Source organism: Mesocricetus auratus, unplaced genomic scaffold (assembly GCF_017639785.1).
Source record: "Mesocricetus auratus isolate SY011 unplaced genomic scaffold, BCM_Maur_2.0 Super-Scaffold_100676, whole genome shotgun sequence".
Classification (NCBI taxonomy): domain Eukaryota; kingdom Metazoa; phylum Chordata; class Mammalia; order Rodentia; family Cricetidae; genus Mesocricetus; species Mesocricetus auratus.
This window is the reverse complement of record NW_024429266.1, coordinates 90,435,483-90,452,454: the sequence shown is the minus strand read 5'-3', so window position 1 is coordinate 90,452,454 and position 16,972 is coordinate 90,435,483. Positions and strand designations below refer to the sequence as shown.

The 16,972-nt window shown below is 40.5% G+C and overlaps 1 protein-coding gene across 3 annotated transcripts in view; it reads left to right on the top strand.

The window, feature by feature from the left end:
- Positions 1-16,972, top strand: part of Fbxo11 (F-box protein 11) — a 70,453-nt gene that overhangs the window by 52,088 nt on the left and 1,393 nt on the right. For all 3 annotated transcript variants that reach the window (XM_040738939.1, XM_040738938.1, XM_040738940.1), the window contains exons 12-22: positions 5,369-5,586; positions 7,000-7,085; positions 8,196-8,290; positions 10,517-10,639; positions 10,734-10,819; positions 11,965-12,041; positions 12,128-12,271; positions 15,081-15,191; positions 15,872-15,979; positions 16,184-16,292; positions 16,867-16,965. In XM_040738939.1, the coding sequence (XP_040594873.1) occupies positions 5,369-5,586; positions 7,000-7,085; positions 8,196-8,290; positions 10,517-10,639; positions 10,734-10,819; positions 11,965-12,041; positions 12,128-12,271; positions 15,081-15,191; positions 15,872-15,979; positions 16,184-16,292; positions 16,867-16,965 (1,256 nt within the window). The remainder of the gene's footprint in view (positions 1-5,368; positions 5,587-6,999; positions 7,086-8,195; positions 8,291-10,516; positions 10,640-10,733; positions 10,820-11,964; positions 12,042-12,127; positions 12,272-15,080; positions 15,192-15,871; positions 15,980-16,183; positions 16,293-16,866; positions 16,966-16,972) is intronic.

Genomic DNA, 16,972 nt, shown 5'->3' with positions numbered 1-16,972 from the left:
TAGCTCTTTACTGCCAGATGAGAGAGGGGGGTTGGATAATTATACCAAGGGCATTGAAACAAGACTATTAGGCAGTTGCTCTCCCTTGGAAACACATTTGGTAATGGAACTGTATGCTGATAGTTTTGCCTGTGTTTTCCTTAGAGTGTGTCCAGAAATTATGTAATTTAAGTATCATGAATACTGTGTCTTATTCACAGTGATTTAGAGGTACAGAGGTGTATTAGCCTGATTACAAGCCCCTCATTTATGAAGTATCTGTGGTTGACAGTTACTTTAAACTTTGCTTTAAAAGAAAGTAGAAAAAAATAAAAGTTTTGCTACAACTTCAGAGTTTATTGTTGTTAGTTGTGTGCTTGAGTTTCTCTATTTTAAGAAAATGGGGGGGGGGAAATAAACTTTTCAACTAGCTTTATCCCATCACTCAAATCTTTTGGGGTTTGGTTTGTTTTTGTTTTTTTGGTTTTTTTTGGTTTGTTTTTTGTTTTTTCGGTCTTTTCTGTATTGTTTTGGAGGCTATCGGTCCAGCCCGGCCTCGAACTCACAGAGATCCTCCTGCCTCTGCCTCCCGAGTGCTGGGATTAAAGGTGTGTGCTACTACCACCTGGCTTGGTTTGGTTTTTTTGAGGCAGGGTCTCGCTGTGTAGCCCTGGTTGGCTTGAAACTCACTGTGTAGACCAGGCTGACACTTAAATTAACAGAGATTCTCCTGCTCCTGCATCCTGAGCAGTGAGATTAAAGTTATGCACCAACATGCCTAGGCTTTTTTTAAAACCTGTTTTGCCTATGTGTACGTCTATCACATGTATGCAATGTTCACACAGGCCAGAAGAGGGTGTCATCCTCTACAATTGGATTTCCAGACAATTGTGAGCAAGAATAGCCAGTGCTCTCAATGGATGAGCTGTCTCTCCAACCCTACAAATTCCTTTGTTTTGTTTTTTTGTTGTTGTTGTTTTTCAAGACAGGGTTTCTCTGTCTTTGGAGGCTGTTCTGGAACCCGCTCTTGTAGACCAGGCTGGCCTCGAACTCACAGAGATCCTCCTTCCTCTGCCTCCCAAGTTGCTGGGATTAAAGGCACGCACCACCACTGCCCGGCTTACAAATTCCGTTGTCAATGTTGAAAACGGTTTTTGTTCTTGCAGTTACGGGTCTGAATTTACTTTGTATTTGTTTTTTATATTCTTCCCATGCCTCCGACTCTCCGTTCCTGAATTTTGCATTCTGGTTCATTCTTGGTATGTGTCTGCATTTTGTCAGCTAGCCATTCCCCCCCCCCTTCATTCTTACAAGAGCTTAGGGTCTGGAGTGTCTACCCCTTGAAAGCGCCTGTCGGTTGGTTACCTTTGAACTTAGTGGAGTCTGCAGCTATGCTGACATCTTCCCCTCTTAGCATCAGTGTGGCTCAGAACTTTTGCTCTCTATCTGGTGCTGGTTTGCTTTTGTCTGTCTTCATATCCTGGTTTTATTGATGTTTTCCAGTTTTTCTGTTTCATATGTTTTCTTTAGAAACCTGACTCCTTCTGTTATTTATTGCTGTGTTCCTTTCCTTTAAGTGTTGTGTGACTTCATTTGAATGTTTTGTATGATTCTTCACAGAGAAGAGAAAATGATGTGGTGAACTGGATGGGTCACAAATAGCTCACAACCAGTTTTGTTCCACTACCTCCTGGGTTCTGCTGGGTTGCTTTCCTCACATGCTGAATCAATTAGAAACAAAATTGAGCATTACTGGGATTGATAAAATCCAAGACAGCTTTATTTTGTAAATATTTTAGCATTTATCTCGCATTCTGGGGCTGAGATTATGACTTAGTGGTAGAGCACTTGAAGCCCTCAGTTTTCCACCAGTGTCAAAAGGTGAGGAGGGGACTTTTGTTCCTCTCACAGTGCCCATGTCAGTGTTCCTCTTAAAACAGAGAGGTGGCGCAGTTGGTAAAATGTGTGCTGTGTGCAAGTGTGAGGGCCTGAGGATGATCCCCAGTGCTTTTTCAAAAGTCAGAAACAAAGCAGGTGTGGTGGTGACCTGGTGACCCATGCTAGGCCTCAAAAAAGGAGATGGGTTTCTTAAGAGTTCTGTGTTTGTGCACGCATGCACACAGGTTTTTAAAGAATAATTCCTTCATACATTCAAATCTGTTGTTGGTGTTCACAGTTTGAGGGTGTTTTCCCCTTTATTTTATGTGTAGTGCATTGAAGAATATTGACCTACTGTTTGTTTCTTATATTTTGAGAGTCTTACTCTCTACCCCTGGCTGGTCTAGACTCTTTGTCTAGACCAGGCTGACCTTGAACACAAAAATCCACATGATGGAATTAGAATTAAAAGTGTTCATCACCATGCCCTGTTTGAAGACTGTTAATTTTTGTGAAATAATGATTAAAGCAGAGGTGATGAACTGTTAATAAGATTTCAGAATATGTATTCCAAATTTCTGAATTTATCCTGTGACAAATTCTGTCTTTCTTGTGTTTAAACTTGGCTCTCGCCCTTTCACTTCTTACCACTTTAAATAGGAAGTCTAAGTTAATTTATTATTGTGTGTGCACTCAGTACAGATATGCTACAGAGTGTGTGTGTGTGTGTGTGTGTGTGTGTGTGTGTAAGTCAGAGGACAATTTGTTTGAAATAATTCTCATGTATGCCAAACTGGCCTCAAACTTACCATATAGCCAAGGATGACCTTAGATGCCTGATTGATCAGTCGATCGGTTGATTATTTTTTATTTTATTTTTGCTTCTACTTTCCAAGTACTGGAGTTACAGTCATATTTTGCATTTGGGTGGTGGTGGTGCTGCGGTGCAGACTTGAGGCCTCATACTTGCTAAATGACTACAGTACTGCTGAGGTATGCTCAAGCCCCTGCAAGTATTAGGTTGGTTTTCTGGTTTTGTTTTGTTTGTTTATCAGAGACAGGGTTTCTCTCGGCAACAGTCCTGACTGTCCTGGAACTCACTTTGTAGACCAGGCTGCACTCAAACTCACAGAGATCCTCCTGTCTCTGCCTTCTGAGTGCTGGGATTAAAGGTGTGCTGTCACTGCCAAGCCAAAGTTTTAACCCAGAAAGAGCTTGTTATTTTCCTACTTCAGATTTACATTTTTAAGTCTAAATTGTTTCAGTTAACTATTACTATAGGGGCTGGGAATGGTGACACATTACTTTAATCTTAGCCATCACTCAGGAGGCTGGGATACACACCCGTCTCAAGTTCAAGGGCCAGCCATGTCTTTGGAAATATGAATAAAAAAGCAAAAACAACAAAATAATACTTTGATAAAAGTATTACCTACCCTCCCGTCCTACTTGTCCATCTGTCTATGTTAGCCAACATCATCATCACCACAGGCTCGTGTAGAGAAAGCTTACTTTGGCTCATGGTTCTGTTCTAGGATGAAGTTGCAGTCTTCTTGTGAGCAGAAATCCAAAGTGACCCAGCATAATGTAGACAAAAAAATTGAATGTTTCTACCCTGGTCTCTTTGCTTTTTCTTACCAAGCAGCCTGTATTTAATGGTAGAAGCTCCACTTGGTGATACTATTTAGTTCTAATTACTTTTCAGACCATGCCTCTGAACACAACCGGCTTATTGTCCCACATCTTTGGAGAGCTTGCTTTGGGTTGGTTGGTTTGGTGTACAAACGAGTGGAGCGCTACCTATGAACAGAATCAGCAGCTCATTCCCTCCTAATTGCACCCCCCTTCATTTTCATTTATGTGTGTGGGTGCTTTTCCTGCATGTGTGTCTCCACCACATGTGTGCAGTGCCAGTGGAGCCCAGAAGAGGGCGCTAGATCCCCTTACAGTTGTGAGCCACCATGTTGGAGCTATCTTTGGAAGAGCAGCCAGTGCTCTTAGCTGCTGAGTCATTTTTCCAGCCCTACCTTAAGTCTTAATCCCTGCTAATGGGAGTTTCAGAGAGGCAAACCAATTTCACATTGGAATGCCATTAGAGCTGATAACTTCAGTAGATTAGTAACACCCTTACAGTGAGGAGAACTAGCTCCAAGACATCATGAAGTAACTTTAGTCTAGTGTCCTCTTTACCCAGAGTGTGCCGCATTTGGCAGATGTTCCATAAATTATAATTTGGGTTGTGGATGTCGTTTCAATGAAAGTAGCCTTTTTCTTTTTTCCCTCTAATTTTATTAAGGCAGTGTAGAAGAGGCTGGCCTTGAACTAAAGATCCTCCTGCCTTATTCTTCTGAGATCTGGAACTAAAAACATGCACCACTGTGCTTTGGCTCTTTAATTTGGAGAGGTTTCGTGTGTGTCTCTTGCACTTCTTTGTGGTAGTAAGAATGATTTAACATCAAAAATTATAATTATAGCTTTTGTGGTCTTATGTTACAAAGCAGTGTTCTGTACAAATTCATTTTACAGTTTGGCTTTTTAACCATTTTATGTTCATACCATAGTTGTATCTTAACAAAATAGATATGTTTCTTTACACTACATTTTAAAGCAAAATATGGCTAGTTCCATTGGGTTAGGACGAATGAACCTTTTGTTTTTTTTTCTAATGCTTGTTGAGACAGGGTCTCATATATAGCCCAGGCTGATCTCAAACATGTTATTTAGCCAAGGCCAGCCTTGAACTCTCCATCCTCCTGTCTCTACCTGCCAAGTGCTAGAGTCCCAGACCACCATATGTAATGGGTGTTTTAGGTGAGTGTTTTGAGACTAGGCCTCTGGTGCAGGCTAGCCGGATCTGCTGGGATCAGGTTATGTGATCCTGCATCAGCCTCCAAGTTAGCTAGATTCTGGGCCCATAGTTCCTAATGGCAGATCATCTTTTAGAAGGTGATTTATAAAGCTATTTTTTCTCTTTTTATGCTTTGGAAAATCAAATATGATAGGCATTTTATTTTCCCAACCCTCAACCAACTGATAAATTTTAATTGATGTGTATAATAAGTGTTTTGTTTCTGTGTATGTATATGCACCAGATGTATCCCTGGTACCCACAGAGGCCAGAACACATGATTGGATTTCCTGGAATTTGAGTTAAAAACATGGTTATCAGCTACCATGTAGGTGCAAGGAACCCAGCCTAGGTCCTCTGCAAGAGCAGCAAGTGCTCTTAACTACTAAGTCATCTCTCCAACCCCATTTGTTGGTGTTGAAAGGCAATCAACATGTATTTTCTTTAATGACTCCAGCCTTTGGCTAAAAGATAATACATATTAAGTAATTACATTTGTTAAATAGATCTTTATCTGTTTTTCTTAACTACTGTTGAATGCATTTACAATAATTACATATTCTGTGCATAGTTTCTGTATTGTCATTTGAACATCAGTGTATATTTTTCATTTCTATTTAGAAAGTAGCCTTTATATATAGATTTCAACTTTTTTTTTTCCAGGGTTATTTTGAAAGTTGCAACATACACAGAAACAGGATAGCAGGCTTTGAAGTAAAAGCCTATGCTAACCCCACAGTGGTTCGATGTGAAATCCACCATGGGCAGACTGGAGGCATATATGTCCATGAAAAAGGAAGAGGACAATTTATAGAGAATAAAATCTATGCGAACAACTTTGCAGGTGTATGGATTACCTCAAATAGTGACCCAACAATAAGGTATTTGCATTATTACAGATATAGGTTGATTTTCCCCCCTCCCAAAAAAGATACTGAATTTTAACTCTTAAATGTTTTGTTGGCAGGGGGTGGGACATTTTGAGGCAGAATTTCTGTGTGTCTTGGCTATCCTGGAACTTGCTTTGTAGACAAGGCTGGCCTCAAACTTACCAGAGATCCCCTCACCTCTGCCTCTCAAGTTCTGTTAAATGTGTGTGCTGCCACTACCACCTGGCTTAAAATATTTCTTTGTGTGGGGCCGGAGAGATGGCACAGTGGTTAAGAGCTGCTCTTCCAGAAGACTCAGGTTCAAGTCCCAAGCACCCACATGGCAGCTCATAATTGTCTGTAAACAGTTCCAGGGGATTTGACACCCTCACACAGACATACTTGTAGGCAAAATACACATTTATAGGTGTTTATTAATGACTCATGTTATAGGTCAATAAATAGATCTATATCCTTCCTAGAACATAAATGCCTTTGGTTTGCTGTTGTTTTTTGATAAAAGACAGCAAATAGTGTAACTGAGGAAGCTAATTATCTCAGAGACCCTATGACAGAGAGACTAAGAATTTCTAAGTCTTTTGCCCATTCACAGTAAGAGAACAAGCAAACTTAGAGCAAGTTTTAAAGGAACCATTGGTCAGTCCTGTAATACAGAGTTGTTAGAATCTAACCAGAGCGAGCATAGGGCTTTTTGTTTTTTGTTTATAATGGGGTCTCTGGTCTCCTTGTATAGTTGGCTGGCCTCAAACTTTATGTAGTCCAGGCTAACCTTGATAACTCACAGAGATCCACCTGCCTGTGCCTCCTCCTGAGTGCTGGGATAAAAGGTGTGTGCCACCATGCCCAGATGATTTATTTTTAATGATCAAGTTATCAGTTGGTTTTATGAAAATACATTGCTAACACTGATCACATGTTTCTGAACCAGCTAAAAAATTATTTTGCAGATTTCAAAGGAATGTTTAAAAATATTATTTTGAAGTTGGGTGTGGCAGCAAACACCTGTATTCCCATCGGTTGGGATTCAGAGGGTGGGAAAGCCCCACAAGTTTGGGGCCAACCTGTACATATAATAAGACTCTGGAAAAATTAAAACCAAATCAAGACAGCAAAGAATATTATTTGGGATTTGCAGATATAGTTTAGAGCTTACCCAGCAATATAGAAGGCCTAAGTTAGTTCAGCACTGTAAAATAGATAAATCCCTTTTCATCTTAAATAATAATATAGAAATATCTAATAAAGCAGCTTTAAAAAATTTTTTTGCAAATTAACAAACTTTAAGCTCATAGAAGCTAAATGATTTTTCATGTTACCATGAATGATCTTGGTCTTATGGTATAGTTATCTGAAATAAAGTTTGTTAAGTATATAATTTTTCTAAGTAATCAATTCACATTTTAGGGGGAATTCTATATTTAATGGAAATCAAGGAGGAGTTTACATCTTTGGTGATGGACGAGGCCTTATTGAAGGAAATGACATTTACGGTAAGCAAATGATGTGAGTGCATGTTGTGTGAGTGTGCAGGTGCACACTCCTTACTGAAGGAAGGACACCTTCCTCATGGTTACCTGCACTTGTTTCATCTGGATGTGTGTCCACCTTCCTGTCCTTGGAGATCTTGAGCAGTTCCGGAGTGCACTCCTAGGTCATATCCTATATAAACTTAGTGTTTGGTGAGGTGCCTCCTTTTGCCATGCACTTTATCGTAATTTTGTGGTCTCATAGAGGGTACAGCCATGGCATAGTGCAGAGTTATGGCTCTTGCTCTTCAGCAGGGGCCATGAGAGTAAGACTAGCCTGACTTCATATTAGCAGTAGACTATTCTGAAATTATCTAAGAGAGAGAACTGATCTAGTGCCTTTAAAGTCTCAATAAAGGGCCTAGAGAGATGGTAAGAGCACTTTTTATGTATAGTGTTCTGCTTCTGTGTATCCCTGCAGGCCACAAGAGGGCGCCAGATGTCATTGTATATGTTTGTGAACCGCCATGTAGTTGCTGGGAATTGAAATCAGGACCTCTGGAAGAGCAGTCAGTGCTGTTAACCTCTGAGCCATCTCCCCAGCCCATAAATCTTTTAAAAAGAATAAATTCTCAAAGATTATTCTCTGGTACTTAAGCATTCAATGCTATATATACAAGGCACTATGCCAAATATCACAGGGAAATAGAAATAAGACCCTAGTCTTAAGGAATATGTATTTTTTTTACGTTCACTCAATATCTAATAAACAATGTTGGTTGAAGTTCACTATACTTTGAACTCATTAAAGAAGGAAAATAGTCCTCATTAAAGCTTTATTTAATACCTGTTTAATGCCAGACACAAGGTATTTTTCTAGTTGTTAATCAAAAAACAGGCAAGAAGAGTCTGAAATACTGGCTCAAAGTCACATTGGAAATGAATCCTTGGCGACCTCGTTTGATCGCTGTAATCTGACATTTCTACATCTACTTATACTCTAGTCCTCTTGGTGTTGGCTTGTAATGTTCCTAAGATCCCAGTACATGAGCGGTTACTGCTGCCTGATGTAAAATCCTTACTGTGCACTACTGGGCTCTAAACATTGACATTGTGAATTTTATTTTTAAATAGGCAATGCGTTAGCAGGAATTCAGATTAGGACAAACAGTTGTCCTATTGTTCGACATAACAAAATCCATGATGGACAGCATGGTGGCATTTATGTGGTAAGTTAATGAATATAGTTCTGTAAACTCATGTATGAGATCAAGGCCCATGGCAGGGATGTGCTTCATTTGGTGGAGTGCCTAGCTAGAGTAAGCTCAGTTCCCACCACCACTTAAACCCAGGCTAGTGGCCCACGCCCATAATCCCCAGATTTGGAGGCAGCAGGAGGATCAGAAGTTCAAGGTCTAATTGTCAGCTATATAAGCAAATCCATGGTTAGCCTAGATAACATGAGACCCTGCCTCAAAAAATAGAAGGGAAGGAAGGAAACCCTACAGAGTGACTCATTGAAGCCCCTGGGCTTGCTCTTAAGTACATCTTTCTAAGCACCTGTTTCTCTTAACTCCTGGTCAAGCCTTATATTAAAATACTATTAAATTCCCAACCCTTTCATTTAAAAAAGAAAGGAAAAAGTGGGGGCAGCTGGGTATTTTGGCCTGTAATTCTAGCGCAGAGCTAGGGCGGCACAATCACAGGCTCAGAGCAGGGCCTTCAAGGTGGCTTTGGTGGCAGTACACTTGCCATAAAAGCATAATGAGGTGTGGTGGCTTGTAGCTGTAATTCCACCACTGGGGAGTCAGAAAGGAAGAATCTCTGGGGTGAGTAGGGGCATAAATAACTGAAGTGCAAAAAAACAAACAAAACTTGAGGCTAGCCTTACTACATAATAAAAGTGGCTGAAATGGAAAATTGCTGGGAGGGAGGGATTCAGGCAGGGTTGAGAAGAGCACATTGGACTTTTGGATTATGAATTAGTACCTTTAGTAGTAGACAAATACTAGTTTTGTTCTTCCTTTGGGTATATGAGTGACTTGTAGTTGTGTGTGCAAGTAGCATAGGAGATAGAACCTTCTCTACTTTACCTATTTGGAGGAGGGAAATGCATACCACTCCTCAAAATGGGAGGTCAGAAAACAGAGTTGGTTCTTTCCTTCTACCATGTGGGCCTCAGGCTTCACATTCAAATCAAGCTTGGGAAATACACATGCCTATACCAGCTTAACTGTATCACCTACCTCTAAAGGCTGTTACTGGTAGTAAGTAACATGTTCTAAATTGTAGCAACTGATTGTTTTGTATTGTTAAAAGAGAATTTTATCAATGTGACTACTTGTGAATCCATAATTCTGTGGAATCAATATTTGAACTACAACCACCACTGCCACCCCAAAAGAGAGAGCCTTAAAATTAAATAGCCACCTGGATCTTTTAAATCATTTTCAGACAGTGGTAAAAATACTGATGACATTGAAGCCTTATCATTTTGGAGATGTTTCACAGCAGAAGTTTGTAATAACTTTGCTAAATGAGACAATTTTAGTATGTTACACATCTTAGGAATGTTCCTTTCCTTTAAAAAAGTACAAAACTATACAAAGAATGTTACAAAAACTTTGGAAGAGTAAACTCAAATAGAAGCTACATTTTTTAAAAGTTATGGTTATGCCAGGCTGGTTTACAAAGCTTGCTATTCCAGGACAGCTGGGGCTACACAGAGAAACCCTGTCTCAACAAAACAGAACAAAACAAAACAAAGGTTGTGGTGGTGTGCGAGAGCGAGGTGGGAAAATTGAAAGTTGTTCAGGACCTGACACCCTCACATAGACATGCATCCAGGCAATATATAAAATAATTTTTTAAAAAATTAAACTGGCAATGTTGGGCAGGGCCATTCATGCCTTTAATCCCAGCACTCAGAAGGAAGAGGTAGGTGAGTCTCTGAGACCAGCCTAGTCTACTTAAGGAGTTCAGACCCACCCAGGACTCCATAGTGAGTCTGTCTCTGTCTCAAGCAGGAAGGGTGAGATGGTGAGGCTGGTAAAGGCTCTTGCACCATCCTGACAACCTTAGGGACGACCAGGGAAGGCCTGTGAGACACTGAGTTTGCTCTCTGGCACCCATGTAAAGATGGAAGGAAAGAACAAACTCCACACAGCTGTTTTCTGACCGTCTTGCTGTGCTGGGGGCATGTGCACACCCTCATACATCATGCACACCCACAATAAAGTAACAGATTTTTTAAAGCAGGAGAAACGTGTTGGAAGATACTGCTTAGTGGTCAAGCATATTCCTCACATTCATGAGTCCTAGGTTCAGTTGCCGAAGCTAGAGAAGAGTTGTCCTTACCTAGCTGGAAAAGACAAGACTGCAGCGGTTGGCAGCGCTGTTTCAGGGAGGGTCACACATAGATGGCATATGCTATAACCAGCTTAACTTGTGTCCAGCATGAGAAGGGACAAGGCGTCATAGAAGAGAATGAAGTTTACAGCAACACTCTGGCTGGGGTCTGGGTGACGACTGGCAGCACACCAGTACTGAGAAGAAACCGGATACACAGTGGCAAGCAGGCAAGATCACTTACTTGGTCTTCTTTGGGTCACTAACGCTGTTTTCAAAGGTGTGGTGTGAAAGAACTCTTCTTCTCTTTCCCTTCCAACTTAGGTTGGTGTTTATTTTTATGACAATGGACACGGTGTGCTAGAAGATAACGACATCTACAATCATATGTATTCAGGGGTGCAGATAAGGTAAATGTTTCCTTGGCTTTCTCTTTGACGGACTTGGAGTATGTAGACTGTGAAAACTACTCATCTAATGGCTAGTCACTATTGTGTTCTCTGCATGCAGATTCTCTTTGCACTGCAGGAGTTAATGTCATGCAGAAGAGCTAGCTCATTTCACTGCTCTGCCATGTAGAGTAGTTCAGTTGCTACCTACTGTTACCCTATGCCTGACGTGTCACTCCATTTCATAAAATGGAAACTTCTATTTAAATGCTGTTTATATTAAACAAACCTTGTGACTCACTGTGGTCTGGAACTCAGAAATATGCCTACCTCTGCCTCCACAATGCTGGGATTCAATACATGTACCACCATGTCCAGCACGAATAACTTTTTACATCACATTTTTAATATTTCATGGAATTAGAAATCTTTGGGAGTGGTTGTTATGTTAGACTTTGACTTTTGTGGCAGGGTCTCTGGAGACCATGCTTGTTTGAAACCCACAAAGATCTGCCTCCCAAATTCTAGGATTAAAGGTATATGCCACTCATCATGCCTGGTGCAAGAATGCTGAGAGTCTTCATGGTTATAAATTCAGCCGGGCGGTGGTGGCGTACGCCTTTAATCCCAGCACTCGGGAGGCAGAGGCAGGTGGATCTCTGTGAGTTCGAGACCAAGCCTGGTCTACCAAGCAAGTTCCAGGACAGGCTCCAAAACAATACAGAGAAACCCTGTCTCGAAAAACCAAAAAAAAAAAAAAAAAGGTTATAAATTCAACCTTTAACTTCATTCATGAGTAGATCTAAAGTTATGTAACCTCATCTTAGTTTAGCTATAGAACTCTATAGCAAAATAATATAAGGTTTGGTTCTATGAGAAAAATAGGATTAATCAAAGCATTTATTTATAAAGAACTTCCTTTTGTGTGTATGTGGGCAGGTGTGTGTGCAAAGGCACAGATTTGGGATTGAGAGAACAACCTTTAACCCGGTTCTCCTTCCCCCATGTGGTTAGGCTCGTCAGAGTGTTGTCAGGTGCTGAGCCATGTCCCTGGCCCTATGCAGTTCATTCTTGCCATGTTACTGATGCTTGTCGTAGTTACAAAAGATGAGTTAGTGAACAAGAATGATTGACTGAAATGTCATTACGTTCTTTCTTACCCACAGGACTGGAAGCAACCCTAAAATTAGACGCAACAAAATTTGGGGAGGACAGAATGGTGGAATTCTAGTTTATAATTCTGGTATGCTTAATCCATCATCTTTTTCTATATTAATAAACTTTAGAAATATGCCTTGTAAATAACATACCTAAATTCTACATTTATAGGTCTAGGCTGTATAGAAGACAATGAAATATTTGACAATGCAATGGCTGGCGTCTGGATTAAGACAGATAGTAATCCTACACTAAGAAGAAATAAAATCCATGATGGAAGAGATGGTGGCATCTGTATATTTAATGGGGGTCGAGGTATTGTTGTTAATTTTGCATTAGTAAAAAACCCAGTTTTCTGTTGTTCTTCTATATCTTTAATGATCAGTGACACTGCCAAGTAAAATGTTACAAATAGATGAACCTCCTTACCACATCCTTAGATGGTTTAGGAAATTTGTGTAAAGTATTTCCATCTTTTGTAACTGCCTTGACTGCCAGTTGTCAGTAAAGTTTTTGAAGATAGAGTTGCACACCCTCACTCTGGTCCTTTTATCCTAATAAACATTAAAGTCAAGTTAGAGAAGTTGAGTATGTAAAATACATGCAACTTTATAGCAAACAAGTGTTGATTATGTAACTGTTGGAGAACTAAATTAACAAAGCCAACTTGATCCTGGTCCATAAAGCCAACCTAGTTTGCCTTGAGGCATTAGTTGTATAAGCGATCCCTCCCCTTCCAGATAAACTTCATAGATTGAGACGTGCTGAAAGCAAAGCACGGATTCTACCATGTCAGCACCCAACACCCAGCATTCTGTATTCTCCCATATGAAAGAAATATACCAGTGCTTGAGATCATTTCCTGTAGCAGAACAGTGGTACAGACTCTCAAAGAGGTTGGCAGTCTTTATGAAATACAGTGAGGATAAGCCAGTTGTGGCTCACACCTCTAGTCTGATCCCTTGGGAAGTCTGAATTAGAAGTGCCATAATCCTCAAGTTCAGCTTTGACTCAGTGTGAGACTCTCCAAAACAAACACAAAAAGGCAGTGGTGGCAACACCGTTAACCCCAGCACTCGAGAGGCAGAGGCAGGCAGATCTCTGTGAGTTTGAACCCAGCCTAGTCTACAGTGAGTTCCAGAACAGCCAGGACACGGAGAAACCATCTTGAAAGGGGAAAAGTACAGAGGGGTGGCTTTAATTGCAAGGCATTGAGCAAAGGTTCCTATAGTAAAATAATCTGTTCAGCTGATGGAGAGCTTTCCAAGTATAATTGTTTGCCTTTGACTTATTTTGTAATGATAGCCAAAGACCATAAATAAAAAGTATGACATCCATAAAATCAATTAAATGGAGTGGCACATTGTTAACCAAATCTTAGGGAAAATGAAAATGGTGTAGAAGAATGCAAGTTTGACAGCTGAAACTGGCTAAGAGGTTTTCTATGTGCGGCGAGGTGAGGGTTTTAACTGTCCTCAGGCATTGGAGGCCATGAAGACAATTCAGTGTCTAGAGGAGCTTGTGCACAGGCCTGAGAACCTGAATTTAGTCCCCATATCCCATAGGGTAGCCAGAGACCTCCACACATGTACATGTATATTTATAGGTGTACATAGTCGGTAAGCGAGAGTGAAGACAAGCAGGCTGGTTAGCAGGGACTTGGTAATAATGTAGGCAAGAAGTTATGAATACACGAACAAAAGTTACGAGGACCATGTGTCTAAAATGGTAGGAATGGGGCAGGAGAGATGGCTTAGTGATTAAGAACCCTGTCTGGCAGGGTGGTAGTGGTGGTACATGCCTTTAATTCCAGCACTCCAGAGGCAGATCTGAGTTCAAGGCCAGCCTGGTATATAGAAATCCTGTCTCAACACACACACACATACTCTGTTCCTGCAGAGGATCTGGGTTCAAGTCCCAGCATCTACATGGTGGCTTGAAGTCTGTTAACACCAATCCCAGGGAATCTTAATATCCTATAAGCCTTTCTGAGCACCAGGCTTGCATATGGCACACAGACAAACATGGAAGGCAAATTAATTAGGTGGAAATGTGCTGGGGGTGGTGTTCAGTTGTACATTGGGCCCTTCACAAATGTTTACTGAAATAAGTCTACTTTCTGGGAACAGAGGAACACCAGTACAAAAACAGACCATGGAAGTCACACCACTTACATACCTGGCATCTAGAGGCCAGAAGAGGGCTTTGGTTCCCCTGAAACTAGGGTTACCAGTGTTTATAAGCCACCATGTGGTACTGGGAATCAAACTCAGGTCCTCTGGAAAAACAGCCAGCGTTCTTAATGACTGAGCCATCTCTTCAGCACTTAAAACCAGATTGTGTAATAGCTGTTACTTACTAGTGTACTTTACCATGGAAGTGTTTGAAGAATTTAAGTCTTGATTCCTTGGCACACATTCAGAGTGGTGTAAGGTGTGAAAACCTCTCAGAAGTGATGGTAGGCATGACAGTATGGAAGCATACAAGGCATTCCAGGAATAATGTAAAGCAAAGGTTCACAAATGCACAGTAATGTAGTCAAACGGGACAAATAACCAGAATACTCTTTTCTTCTGGGGGCTAAGAGACAGCAAGAGAGTGGGGACAGAAAAGAGGCAGACAGCTGCCTCGGAGACTTTTTTTTTTTTTTTTTTTTTTTTTTTTTGGTTTTTCGAGACAGGGTTTCTCTGTAGCTTTGGAGGCTGTCCTGGAACTCACTTTGTAGACCAGGCTGGCCTCGAACTCACAGAGACCCACCTGCCTCTGCCTCCCGAGTGCTGGGATTAAAGGCGTGCGCCACCAACGGCCGGCTCGGAGACTCTTAAAAGACTTCAAATGCAAGTTATTTCAAACCATTCAAAAATTAGATTTATGAGCAGAGAAAGAAAGTCATCAAATGAGGAATAAATAAGGAAACGATGAGAATTCTGCACATTACTTCCTTTTGAGTTAAAGAACAGGAAGAAGCCATATACCACAAGGTATGTTAGTCAAATTAGCCCCTGTGCTCCAGGCATAGTGCATGCCTGTAACTTAGGAGGCCAGCCTTGGCTACATATTAAGACCCTGTTTCAACAGTGTTTGCTGTATACATTAGCCTTTAATCTAAGTGTTTTAATTATAGGTCTCCTTGAAGAAAATGATATTTTCAGGAACGCTCAAGCAGGTGTTCTTATCAGCACTAATAGTCATCCAGTCTTAAGAAAAAACAGAATATTTGATGGATTTGCTGCAGGTTTGTATTATTTATCTGTGACTTGTTTACAGCCTGTAATTATAAGCTTTTCCTGGTTATTAAGAGAGAACCTATTCAAAGTTCTGGATTCCATTACTCTAGGCCAACCTTGCTCTGTAACCCTGGCTGTCCTGGAACTCTGTAGAGTAGGCTGGCCTCAAACTCGCATCTGTACTGATTAAAGGTGTGTGCCACCACCACCTGATTTCAAGAAACTACTCTTAATGTTTACCATTAACTGGAATAAAGTTGTAGTTAGATTGTGAATACAGGTAAATTTTAAAAGGGAAAACTATTATTTCAGCATAGTACTGGATATTGTCCTCTTTTTTTTTTTTTTAGCGTTATCCTTGTCTCCCTTTCTCTTGTAACAACAGTATTAGTCCCCCAGTTTACTTGTCCTGTGTGACTGCATCCCTGTCAGCATTGAAAAGTGAATGTTACTGTTGATGGTTAAAATGTGTTCTTTAGATAGTCAGCAAACAAATGTGAACGTGCCAGCTTACATCCTTCCCAGTAAAGTAGCCGGGCAGTGATGGCGCACGCCTTTATTCCCAGCACTTGGGAAGACAGAGGTGGATATCTGTGAGTTCCAAGACAGCCAGGGCTGTTAAACAAAGAAACCCTGTCTTGAAAAACAAAGTGATTATGCATCTACTTGTTTGTAAATTTTACTGCAGGTATTGAAATTACAAATCATGCAACTGCAACCCTAGAAGGCAATCAGATTTTTAACAACCGATTTGGAGGCTTATTTTTAGCATCTGGTGTTAATGTGACAATGAAAGGTATGTTGGAGTCTCGTCCTTCAATCAGAAGCCATTAATTCCTTCTTTCACTTTCCACATTAGCAATTTTAAATGACTAGTTTGGAGTTTGACTTAAGCTTGTTCTAGGAGTTGGGATATTTTACACAAGGAAAACCTATTTCTTTTCTTGCTTATAAATGATTGTATCCTTGGCTAGCTGTTAAACACTTTTTTTTTTTACAGATAACAAAATAATGAACAATCAAGATGCAATAGAAAAGGCTGTTAGTAGAGGACAATGTTTATATAAAATATCAAGTTATACCAGCTATCCCATGCATGACTTCTACAGGTATATTTATAAATTCCTTGAATGCAGAAGAGAAGTTAGTGATTCCCTTTAAATTGTCATTGCCTAATATCTTTGGTTCTGTTGTCTGAACTGAGCTGTTAGAATAAACACTGGGTGAGGGAGATGTAAATAAACACTGGGTGAGGGAGATGTAGAACTGTTAACTGATGTCATTAAGTTACAGCTGGGTGGTGGTGGCACACACCTTTAATCCCAGCACTCAGGAGGCAGGTGGATCTTTGTGAGTTTGAGACCAGCCTGGTCTACAAAAGCTAGTTCCAGGACAGCCTCCAAAGCTAGAGAAACCCTGTATCAAAAAACCAAAAGAGGAAAAAAAAAAATCATTAAGTTACAGACCAGGCTGGCCTTACTCACAGAAATCAACTTGTCTGCTTCTCAAGTGCCTGCTTTGAAAACAGTAACATTCCCACTGTTGCTGTGAAGACACACAATACTAGTTTCCCTTCAGTCTAGACTCTAGACAGCTACCAAAATTCAGTAAAAGGCCAGAGTAATAAAAATTCATGGTTCTAAATTCCTGACAAGTTCAATAACACAATGTTTTATTTTTTAGATGTCATACTTGTAACACCACAGATCGAAATGCCATATGTGTGAATTGCATTAAGAAGTGCCATCAGGGACACGATGTAGAATTTATTAGACACGACAGGTATGTA